Source organism: Centruroides vittatus, unplaced genomic scaffold (genome assembly GCF_030686945.1).
Source record: "Centruroides vittatus isolate TY-2023 unplaced genomic scaffold, ASM3068694v2 contig_879, whole genome shotgun sequence".
Taxonomy (NCBI): domain Eukaryota; kingdom Metazoa; phylum Arthropoda; class Arachnida; order Scorpiones; family Buthidae; genus Centruroides; species Centruroides vittatus.
The window spans coordinates 1,381,936-1,394,127 of NW_027122571.1; the positions used below are offsets into that span (position 1 = coordinate 1,381,936).

Genomic DNA, 12,192 nt, shown 5'->3' on the forward strand with positions numbered 1-12,192 from the left:
AAGCACAGGAGTTATTAAGCTTCAAAGAGGGTGAACAAAATCGTGTATTATATATACAGGGTGGGCCAGCGAAAACGAAACGGCAGAGTGTTCGTGTTCGTCCAAGCAAAGCGCTCGGACAGGTCGATTTTACTCTCGAGGGGACATCTTTTGCAATAAAGTTTTTGCGATTCTGAATACAACAGACAACAAAAAATTTTAAAAACTCATTTATTTTGTATTAACTAAACAAACATTTATTTCGAAAAAAAAAATGTTTGTTTAGTTAATATTCAGAATCGCAAAAACTTTATTGCAAAAGATGTCCCCTGGAGAGTAAAATCGACCTGTCCGAGCGCTTTGCTTGGACGAACACGAACACACTGCCGTTTCGTTTTCGCTGGCCCACCCTGTATATATATAACATAACATATTATAAAAGAAAATTAAATTGTATTTGCAATATAATGAATTGCATATGCAACTCAGAGTAATAAGTAATATTGATAACTTGAAATTTCTTTTTAAAAAGCTTTTATTATGATGTACAGTACTTAAAATCAGCAATCTAACACAAAATAAATAAAACTGATAAGAAAAAAGAATTACACTGGATTTGTAAAATTTTCCAACTGTACTAATTGAATTAATAAAGGAATATAGTGTACAAGATCTTGTCTTACTGATGGGAGAAGAAAATGCAGAGAGATGCTTTCTTCATTCCACTTGTGGATTAATCTCTCTTTTAGTTTATCTACTTCTTCCCTTCCGAAAGTAGCATCTAAATAATCTCTTAGATTATCTGTGCAATTTGCATTTTTTCTCAATCGATGACTCCAAAGAGTTTCTAACACACATTCCTGACACCTCACCGAATGTGGACAACGACCTTTACTCAAACACACAGATTTATTATTTTTACTGATAACGTAAGTAGCTCTCGACCAGTTTTCGTTTTTTATTTCGGAAGAATGCTTAGAACAAAATGCAAATGGTTCGTCCATGTACTTTGGAGATTTTATCAACAACTGAAATTGAAATAAAATTCATCATATTGAATATTTGGAAAATAATTTTATTATTATTATTATTAATATAATATACATTCAAAAATTGAATTAAACAATTATTTAAGGGCCAAATAAAATGAATAAAACTGATAATAATTACTGAATAATTACATTTGTAGTTACTTTCACTATAAGTTGCAAGGATCGGGTGTTACGGAACCTAATGGTGACCAATAAATTATGTTGTGAATGTTAGTATACCCAGTAAAACCTCGCTAAGTCAAATTGAGTTAACTCGAAACTGTTGGCACGTTTAACTGGAATCTATTCTTCCTGAAATAGCCCAAAGTTGGCTGGTTGCACACAGACTTATCACACCTTAAATGATGAAACGGAGTCAGAGATCAAGTTCAAAACTATGTGAGTTTTCTTAGTATTGGAAATGCATTTAGGACTCATAATCCCTCATCAGTCCAAACAACAAGCGTGGATGACTAAATTATTAATATTAAAGAAAATTATTTTTCAGTTATATAATATTTTACATTATCAGACATTTAAACTGTAGGGTAACTATACGCGGAATTTCTGGTATATCTACATAACACTACTATGGAACCTATTTTCCCGTGTACCGTTTCCCCTTTGATCTTCATTTTCCCTTATATTCCGTAATGGGGCGTTTCCAGAGGAAGTGCTTATAATGCTGTAACAACCTCTTTGATACCAAAAGAATCGGTTTTGTTACGTTAAAATAAAAATAAATATGATACCTATTTGAAGTCATGCGATATGCGTTGAGATTAGATCATTAAAGCATTTCAAAGTTAATTCAGTAAAATTCTCAGGAAAACGACAGAAGCACCTGTCTTGTCGTTCCTGGATACGCCACTGATTTTTCTTTTTCTTCAAACAGACGATTGAGATAAACACTATGGTTCCATGTCGAAAATAACACCAGTTACTAGAACCTTACGTTGACAAATTCCTTTTACTAATACAGTATTTTACCGGCGTTACGATTGGGATACAAGAATGCGCTTTGATAACGCCCTCAAACTTTATACAATATTGTATCATTCGGTGAACAGATTCTTGAGAAACGACTTGAGGACGGAAAATTTGTCCAGAGAAATGTTTGAAAAGATCAGGTTATAAATTGCCTCCTAATGAGACTAACTTCGTCGTCGAAACTCTGGACAATTCTAGATTTCACCTCTACTCCCAGGACAGGGAGGTTACCACGTCTACTAGCGGATCAACCAAAACTTCAGGTATATACGTCTACGCGAAACATCCTGTAAACTCTCTCTCGCGCGACCACCTACCGTGTATAGGTCAGTTATTTCGACATAGTACGATATATATATATATATATATATATATATCATGTAATCCATTTTTCTTTTCAAATAAACGGTTATTAGTTGCTAAACTGGCATTCGAGTGACTCACTTCCGGCTCCAATGTCGACCCTTCGGTCAAGTGGTGCGGAAGCAATAGGGGAAGGGAGCTTCGCGCATTGTCACACATTTATCACGATAACAGAAATTATACCAAATGAACAAGAATTGTTTATAACGAATTGTTTTTAAGAAGATGAACATTTTCGCAGCTTCTTATTAAATCCAACTATTTCCAAACACAAGCTAATTATATACATTTTTTTCAATTACTGTATACATATTGTAATCTGTGTAAGTATGCTTTTCTTAAATATTTACTTATTTTAATCATAACGGATCAAATTATAATTAGTTATCCAAACATTTAAGTTATATTTTTAAAATATACCTAAAACGCCAACTTTCGGACTTACTGATATAAAATATATAGGTACATTTTCAATATATATCAAAATAATTAAATATAAACGGAAATGTACTGTACTCACTCACCTGTTCTTGGCACAGATGATTCTCTAATTTACTCTCTCCTAAAACGTTAAACTTGTTAATATCTGAATTCTAATATAAAACATAATAAATAATTGTACTTACCTTTGCAAACACTCACGGATGCTCTCCTCTTTAAAGCCAGTTTTTTTGATTCCACATATTTTCTGGGATTAAACCATTGCTATAATAAAAATTCGTTTGTAATTAACAAAAGAAAAAACTTTCATATGATCAAAAAACATTTCTATTAACCATATCCATTTTTGGTATATATGGACGACAGAAGACTCCGTCTTCTTGTTCTGAGAAATAATTAAATAGATGAGTCTGAAGAGTTGGAATAGCAAGAATTTCATCAGTAGATGGACGTTTTTCTGGATCTAATCTCAGCATAACTTCTAATAGATCATTTAACAGACAACTATAGCCGCTAAAATATCCAATTGTATTAATAGAAAATATTTAATTTATTATTTTTTTCCAGAATTTCTAGTTCACCTTGGGATCGGCTTATATTTTCCTTTCAAAATAGCTACTACTAATTGATGGAAGTTATAACCTTGAAAAGGATGTTCTAAACAACATAATTCATATAAAACACAACCTAGAGACCAAATATCAGTCTTATAATTATATCTGAAATTATTAAGAAAAATAAATTTTCTTTTGAAATTTTTTTTATTATTATTTAAGCTTTCTCAGAATACTTTTAATATATTTTTAGTTAAATTTTTTTTATTATATGTAAACAATATCATGGCATTAAAATTTAAAGAATTTATGATCATAAATCCCAAAAACAGATGAGGAAGTAAGATGTCTTTTAATGAAGATCTATTATATAAGTGGGGAACCTGTTGTCTTATGGCTTCTAGTATGGCCTGGTTATAGTATAAAATGGTACAATTGTAATTTTTCTAAAAATAATTATGAGTTATGAAGTACATTTTCTGTTCCTTTTCATTAAAGACATCTCTCTAAATACTATATTTTTGAGCATAGACCTATACATTAAACCTATAGGTTATACTTGTGCAACCTGATATACAATATGCAGCTTTATTAGATATGTCTTTCAGATCATACAAGGTTTCCCCGCTTTTTGATCTAACATATGAAATATATGAATAAATATTAATATCTTTAATATAGTTTAAATGTTAACAACATATGAACAAAACGTATGCAAAATACTCGTATTAAAGAACACATTGTCAATTAATTCTTTTTTTATATTAGAAATAAAAGGATACGGTTTCATCTGGCAAATTTCTGGAGAGAGATAATAAGGAGTTCCAATGGCAGTAGTGGCCATGTCTGCTCTTCTCTCCAAAATTCGAGCAATTCCAAAATCGCCGACTTTAATTCTACCTTTTGCCGTAAGAAGAATATTTTGGGTCTTCAAATCTTAAAATAATTTTTTTTTTAATTATAACTTCCATATACAAGTAAGAAAGAAAATGCATCAGATAGGAAATATCCATTACTATCTAATTGTATATCAAGCGTTAACGGGGGGAAATGTTTGAGACTTATGATCTAATCAAACGAAATTAAAATTCTTGAATAAATAAAGGTTAATGTTACCTATGGTTCCAAGATGGCGGCTCGTCTCCGATCCCAGCAATCAGAAGACAGGAAACAGTGGGGACGCACGTTCTAACCTAACCTATTCTAATAAATTACCATAATTATTACCAACAAAATTATTAGAATAGGTTAGAACGTGCGTCCCCACTGTTTCCTGTCTTCTGATTGCTGGGATCGGAGGCGAGCCGCCATCTTGGAACCATAGGTAACATTAACCTAAATGAATATATACTATTATAGATGGTTTATTACCTCTATGTAGAATGTTGTGATCATGGATATACTGAAGAGCCAAACAAATCTGAACAAACCATAGGCAAATGGTCTGGGAAAGACAAGAATGTAGAACAAAATCAAATTGTAAATAAACTTCTTATTAGCGTTACTTACTTCTTCAGAAAAATTATGACCTTTTTGCTTCTGAATTCTTGTAAATAAATCCCCTGCGAATGACGTAAAATAGGATAAAAACAGAATAATTATACACTTCAATAACACTTACCTCCTTCGGCATATTCCATGACAATCCCCAGAAGACCAAATTCCTGATTGATTACGGCTTCCTTGTATCTAATAATATTGACGTGTTTACATTTAGATAAAATTTCTATTTCGTTCAACGCTTGCTGTTTATCATGAGGCGACATGGAAATCAATTTCAGCTCTTTCATAACGTATTTTTTATCTGTATTTTTTCTTTTAACCAACCAAACTTGCCCGAACGTTCCGGTTCCGATTAATTTCTCTTTTTCGTACTTTTTAGCCATCGGAATAACTTAAAAAGAATATTTTTCACGAAAATTCATTTTACGTTTACATTCCATTCCTATTCTAAAATCACACGAAACGTCGCTACTGCATCGAATTTACAGTGTTGCCATCTAAACTTTAGTCAATCTCCCTTTAGTAGAAACATAGACTCAACCATTCGACAGAAACAACTGCGAAAAATATTTCGCACGTGTTAACCTCATATATTTTCTAATAAACTTCTAAGTATAAAAGATTTTATGACGAAAAAATATCCAGTTGTGGCGTTCCGTTTGTAAATCCAACTAGAGAAATGCAAATTGTAAAGGAATAGTTTCCATCAATTTCCGGTGGAATTATTGATAGAATATTGATGTCGCTGGATTAAAAACGCCAGTCGCGAAAGCTAGATTCCCGGAGATTATGCTAAAATATATAGTTTGCATTTTTTGCTCGATGATCATAGAACCATTATTCAATACAGTTGTAGTTTTCTCCCTGTAAAAGTTACATTGTTATCTTTAGCGAGGTTGATGCCGAAGTTTTAAACGCGAAAACGTGTACGTCAGACGTTCAGCTCCGCTTTTCTGTAAGCCTAGAAGTTTGACAGTGGCGTTTGGAAAGTCAGTGGAATCATGCTCGACATTCCAAACGCCATTGTCAAACTTCTAGGCTTACAGAAAAGCGGAGCTGAACGTCCGACGTACACGTTTTCGCATTTAAAACTTCGGCCTTGACCTTTTAACATCACTAAAATATCTTAAATTTGTAAATTTTTAAAACATTGTTCTTTTGTAATTTTCTAAAATAATGCATGTATTTAAATTCCATAATTTGATGTAGGTTCTGGTTCGTGCTAAACGTAAAGTAACATCATCTGTAATTTTCATTATTTCTCGTGTATTAAAAATACACGAAAAATATTTTTTCAACCTCTGATGTGCCATTGTTTTTCTCTCTGCAACAAGATGGCTGCCTCCACGGTAAAAATGCGCAAAGTTGATTTTTTTTTTTTATTATGTGACAATAAAAGTGTAAGGTTTTGATCACCATGATTCAATATTTTGTTTGTACTAATTTTTCATTTAAAATACTCATTAATAAAATATTTGACAAAACTTGTATATTTAGAATGCTTTATTACCTATTTTATGTTGCAGAAAGAAGCTGCATGCATTAAATTTAAATCGTTAATTTTACCTCCCAGAGACTTACATTGAAAAAATGAATTACTTTTAAAATGTTTCCAATTAAATAATTCGCAAAACATTCTAACAGCTGCACCCAGATCCACTATTTAAGAATTGAAGCGCTGTTCCGTGCATGTGCAATCGCTGCATGAAGGGTCGCTCAGCCAACCCTTCACACCGGCCTTTAATTTCCCATTCGTTTGGAACTGCTGTCCTGCTAACCACCACTTCGAGTGAACAGATGGAAATCACTCACTGATTTCCACCAGTCTGTGCCGTACACTGGCTGATCAAACACTTCAACCTGAACTTCTAAGTTCCGTACTCCCAAACTTTAATAGCACCAATGTCTTTTATATACAAGTTATCGTGCCAAATTTCGTTTCTTAACCTTTACTCTTTCCTGAGATAAATGAAATAGATGCTAACATCTCCGGTAGAACGTTTACATTTCTTTTTGGGGTTTAGGGGCTCAAAACGTCGAAATTTAAAAAAAAACTACAAGTCAAATTTGACACGATTACAACACTGTCTTATAACAACCGGAAAAGTGAAATAATGCAAGTATTCAGTTAAACCTAGCGCCCCATCACTTGACGCCATATTTTCACGAATATGTGGAAGTCACGTGATGACCGGGCCTGTAGTATTTAAGTGGCCTGGACAGATATTAATTAAAACTCGTTTTACAGTGAATATCCAATGTTTTTTTGTACCGTTTAACATTTACTATTATTAATTATTGAAAAATTTACTACTTAAAACGAAAAATATGTTTTCGTAAGACCATAATTATGAAAGTGGGGACGTTAGTATTTTTGGAGTTTATTGCATTTTTATACAATAAAAAACTTTGTTTTATATCTTTTGCATTCAATAAGAGAAAACAGTTTTTATATTTCACGAAAACAAATAAATTTAACATGATAACTTTAATTTTTTAAAAATATATTTTGAATTTTTATTTGTAATTCAAACGAAATAATACATTCTGATTGCAGCTGTCAAATAACTTTTAAATTTAGTAATAATAGGGAACGTTTAAAACTAATAATTTCATACCAAATGAAATTTTAAACCAAATCTGCGAGTATTAAACTGTACCGAAATATTTAAATATTCTTAAGTCATTTTAAACATATTCTAGTTTGACTTAAGTGAAATTCGAATGAAAAAATCAAAACAAATGAATAAGTGTAAGACATTTCGTACAAAATTTTCAATTATTTATAAAATGCTACAATACATTAAAGTTGTGAAAATAATATTAAATTAATCTTTTATTCCGTCAGGCTATATCTTAACAGATGGTTTACATGATTTTGAGTCGAGTGAAATTGGCGGTTTCACATTCCTCCAAATCACACTCCCTGCTTCCTATGAAAAGCCCAATGGCTAATAGAAAGGCAACTGGCAGGAACTTTGTGAACAAATTTTGCAGTCTTTTCTGTTCACTGCATTGTTAAGACTTTGTGCAAGGCCTCTTGTTGACGAGGAGTGAGGTGTCGGATGCATTCAGAAAATACTTCTGCATTGTTCTGAAAATAACATACATACTATATATACTGTTTTATATATAAACTTGAATACGTAAAATATATATATATATATATATATAACAATAAGTACAATAAATATACCATACATTTAATTCAATGCAATAAACTTGAAAACAATTATACAGGGTAGTCAAAATAAAGTGTTACTGCTCAATACTCTGTTATTCAATTAATGATTAAAAATATCGATATGAATTAGATGTCATGTAAAAACTATTTTTTCAACAGTGAATAACAGTTTTTGTACAGAATTTGAGACGTTATTAATTTAAATGTTTTCAAAATATCATCATCAAAAATTAATAATACAGTAGACCCCCTATAACATGGGCTCATAACACGGCAGAAAAAATTGTGATCGTGTTGTTTAAGTTATTTTTCTGCGAAAAATTCGCTGATCAGGAAACATGCACCCACCGTTCGATGAGCCGCTCTGCAACGAAAACAAGCTTAAGCAATGGCATTGTCGAACGGTGCGCACTCGGTAAATAATCCTACAATTTTTTTGTTTATAGCATAGTTTATATGGATTATTCCCAAAAAATTATACGTGTTTTGGAAATGTTCAAGTCAAATTAGTCTAGAATCGATTAATTTTATGGAAGAAAACCTTTCAAACAGCCGTAGCTCCTAAACTGCACATGTTCTGGGCTGTGATTGGCTCACGTATTTAAGTGACTCATACAACACGGATTCATATAACACAGAACGTATCTACCGTGTTATAGGGGGGTTCACTGTAATAAAATTTCTGACACAAAAAATATTTACAGTTTTTTTCTTTTCTTTTATCTAGAAGTTGAAAGAATATAAGCTATAATTTTGCTGGCAAAATATTGTACACATTCATTCATTAAAAAAAATAGTTTAAATTAATACCTAAAGTCTTTAAGATTAATACTTAAAATCTGGCATTTTTGATTGAAAAGATTTTAATATATAATCATAATAAATAACAGAAAAAATTAAAAATTCCATATACAAACCTGTATAAGCCTAAGCAGATTTATCATACGCTTTCCAACATCAGAATCTAGTTTGATTGCTTCATGAACAAAGGTCTCGGACATAACCATAACAATACGAGGTAAATTACAATTTTCAGGTCCTAACAACATTGGATTACTCCTTTAATAAAGAAATTATTATTATTATTTATTATTTTAAATTCATAATTAAACTAAATATAAATTAACTTTTTAATGTACAAAAAATTACTAAACTGTTCGAGCAAAGTGCAGAGGAATCCATATACATGTGGTGCTTCATCTTCATCTTCCCATACAGGTAACCAATTCAGCCAATGTGGCAATATTTCATCAATAACAACTTGACTACTGTTGTAAGTTAAAATTTTAGTAATTGCAGCTATAGCATTTTCAGTTGCATTAATGTTTTCAGGTGATCGTGAATCGGGAGCATTTATCATCTGTGCTAATCTTGGTATACTTTCTGAAAATCAAATTTATTTATTAAAAGAAAATTTTAAGGTTTTATAATGCACTTGGTAATTTTAATTATAACCAACCAGCACAAGCTTTGGCAAATCCTTCACCACCAAACTGGCCTAAAACTCCTATTCCATATGCTGCAGCTTGTCTTACTTCAGGGCTTGAGTCTCCAAGTGAATCCATCATTAAATGTAAGAAATACTCTTGATATTTGCTACATGCCTGTAATAAAAGACGTTTGATTTAATTGCACTAGAATTAAAAAATTAATAATAATTAAAATATAAAACTTACTGGTCCACCATGTTCTATAACATCATCAAAAACACACAATGCCCACTGATGATCAGACCATGGTCTATCAGGATCCTAAATAAAATTATAGAATATATATTTTTTAGGCTAAACTAACTGATCCAAAAGTTACAATTACTCCTAAAAATAAAACAATAAGATTCAAAGATAAACACCTTAACAATACACAGTCCAAAATATTCATAAAAATGCCATTTCTAACTGTACAACAGACTGAATATATGGAAAAGGTCTAATAAAAAGTTTTAGCTAAACATATTATCTGTCAGAGATTTTATTTTTCTTTATAAAAAACTATAAAAAGTAATAACTAACTAAAAATAAAATGCATAAAGCTTTCTTACCAATGTTCATAATATTGCTATTTAACAATCGCACAGCTCAAACAATAGCTAAAAAATGGCATAAGAGCACAAATGTAATTTCATGTACGGTGCAAGAGGTTTGTTTTACTGGAAAATTAAGAGTTATTTTGACACTGCAAATTTTTCCCATAAAATAGCTTGTCTAAGACAGAACCTGTGAGATGTGAACATAAAGCTGTGTGTGTTATATCTTCTGTTATTAATTCATATAAAATCTATCAAAGACAGAAACTGAAACAAGTATTCAATCAAGAAGTGACAAAAATAGGAATAAAATCAGATCCAACGATATTTGTTTTGAAGACAATTTTTCTATAAATCTAATTGATAACTTTCAGAAATGTGCTTTCTTTTGCTGATAGTATACATTAGTGCAGGTAAACATCTTTCAGATTCAGATCACTTTTTTAAAATTTGATGTTTGCTTAATTGATTATACTTATAACTTTAGTTATATTCTTGTAAGGTAATTAATTATGTAATGATCATCTTAAAAGTAAATACAAATACTTCTTATTTTAAAATCAAGATTTTCTATTAAGTGTGTGTCTCTATTTATCAATTTCTGTTTTTCTGAATCATAAAATAAAACCTAAAGGATAACCATTATAAAAATAAAGTAATAAAGGAGAAATGTAATCTTTAAATCTTAAAAAAAAATGTAAAAATTAAATTTTTAGTATATTATTTAAAAGTATATGAATATAGAATATAATAAAGCAATTTTATAAAATAACTTGTGCTCACAAGCTTAAAATAATTAATGCCCATGATTCCTAGGTGGATAACAATTTTAGACTAATACAATACCACCTTTACTTTCTAGTTTCTCCTAAAAACAACATTAGAATGGAGGGATTTTAGAATGAGGGACTAGATATTGAAGAAAATGTGTGTCTTCTGATAAAAATTTTAAGTTTTCGATTTTAAGTTACTGTCATAAAATATAATTTTTCAGTTTGAAACTGTTCAAACCTAAAGATGATCTTCTTTTAAATGTATTCAAATGAGACATATACATATATTCATGTTCCAGAATGCGACTGAAAATGTTCTTATAAAAGAACAAAATCAATACTGAATAAAATCAGTTTAGTGTCCAGAATTAAGTATTTATCTCTTCTATTTAAAGTATATGTGAGGACCGGGTTTAACCCGGCCCAAAATCTCTTTTTGTTGTTGTTCAAATCTCCTCGTGGGAAATTGAAAAAAGGTCGAAATTCAAAGGATGTGCAGCCTTCCACTGTCAAAAAGCACTTCCTTTCTCTCCGGATCAAAACTCTTAGTCATGGAGATCGAATCATCAGCGATTCACCAACTATCGCAATTGGTGATCGAAGATAATGTGACCTGTACTATATAAGGGGGGAAAAGGCTGATAACAGGGTCGCTGAAGGTCCGCATAAGACGCACGTCCCGAGAATCGAGGGCCGAAGCCCGAGGACTCCGAAGCCCGCCAACGACGAGCCGCCACGACCAGAGAACGACCGACCTCCATGACCAGAGAACCGAGACGATTATTCCTATGATTACAGCCGATACATCCTAGGAAGAGGTATGACCCCTAAATTTGTAGACTCTCTCTCCCCTGCGGTTAGGAACTGGACGCGTTAGATTTTCTGTATTTTGTTTATCCGTCTAAATAAATCGTTATTTGTTTTTATCATGGTTCAGTTATTTCGAATATCGCCTTAACTTATTGACGAAACCACACGCTACCTCCACTCGACCTGACAATTAATTACCCAATCCCGATAAGTCGGGATATCATAAAAATTTAGCCATTCATGACAGTGGGGTGGGTCTTGCTGACCTGTTCACCAAAAAAAAGGAGGTACGACTCTGTCCTACCTCCCGGTGTTCCCACATATAGAAGTTAATCAATTTCAATTTCAAATCATCAGTGTAACAACAGTAAATAAAATTATTAGTAGTCAAAAAGGCATGTAGTTAAAAATATAATTCTCTAATTAATATTTTAAAATTCCAATATGAAAGAAGCTATTCATTCCTTTTCAATAATTTGATTTCATTTTAGATCCATTTCATATATTTTGCAAAAGCTGTTTCTTCAAATCAACGTTA

General features: G+C 31.5%; 2 protein-coding genes across 3 annotated transcripts in view; both read right to left on the minus strand.

Moving 5' to 3' along the window:
- Window positions 1-581: 581 nt before the first annotated feature.
- On the minus strand, window positions 582-5,430 carry LOC136983259 (serine/threonine-protein kinase Nek5-like). 2 transcript variants are annotated; one of them, XM_067279964.1, is made up of 9 exons: window positions 4,980-5,430; window positions 4,868-4,920; window positions 4,730-4,802; window positions 4,141-4,294; window positions 3,386-3,523; window positions 3,140-3,308; window positions 2,990-3,068; window positions 2,888-2,925; window positions 582-1,007 (listed from the first exon to the last, which is right to left on the minus strand). In XM_067279964.1, the coding sequence occupies exons 1-9, from the start codon at window positions 5,242-5,244 to the stop codon at window positions 585-587; spliced, it is 1,392 nt and encodes a 463-aa protein (XP_067136065.1). In that variant the 5' UTR covers window positions 5,245-5,430; the 3' UTR covers window positions 582-584. The 2 variants fall into 2 exon arrangements, with proteins under 2 accessions (XP_067136065.1, XP_067136064.1); XM_067279963.1 differs by having other exon boundaries at window positions 3,140-3,317.
- A 2,178-nt stretch (window positions 5,431-7,608) lies between these two features.
- Window positions 7,609-12,192, minus strand: part of Karybeta3 (karyopherin beta 3) — an 80,405-nt gene continuing 75,821 nt past the window's right edge. The window contains exons 23-27 of the mRNA XM_067279938.1: window positions 9,722-9,796; window positions 9,505-9,649; window positions 9,200-9,428; window positions 8,963-9,104; window positions 7,609-7,955 (exon numbers count right to left, since the gene is read on the minus strand). Coding sequence (XP_067136039.1) covers window positions 7,869-7,955; window positions 8,963-9,104; window positions 9,200-9,428; window positions 9,505-9,649; window positions 9,722-9,796 — 678 coding nt within the window. The 3' untranslated portion in view covers window positions 7,609-7,868. The remainder of the gene's footprint in view (window positions 7,956-8,962; window positions 9,105-9,199; window positions 9,429-9,504; window positions 9,650-9,721; window positions 9,797-12,192) is intronic.

Excerpts from the sequence above, each read along its gene's own strand:
- LOC136983259 (XM_067279963.1), bottom strand. The coding sequence starts at position 5,244 with ATGGCTAAAAAGTACGAAAAAGAGAAATTAATCGGAACCGGAACGTTC. Across the intron at positions 4,921-4,979 it reads CATGGAATATGCCGAAGGAG|GGGATTTATTTACAAGAATT; the intron begins GTAAGTGTTATT and ends CGTCATTCGCAG. Across the intron at positions 3,318-3,385 it reads AAATATAAGCCGATCCCAAG|CGGCTATAGTTGTCTGTTAA; the intron begins GTGAACTAGAAA and ends TGGATATTTTAG.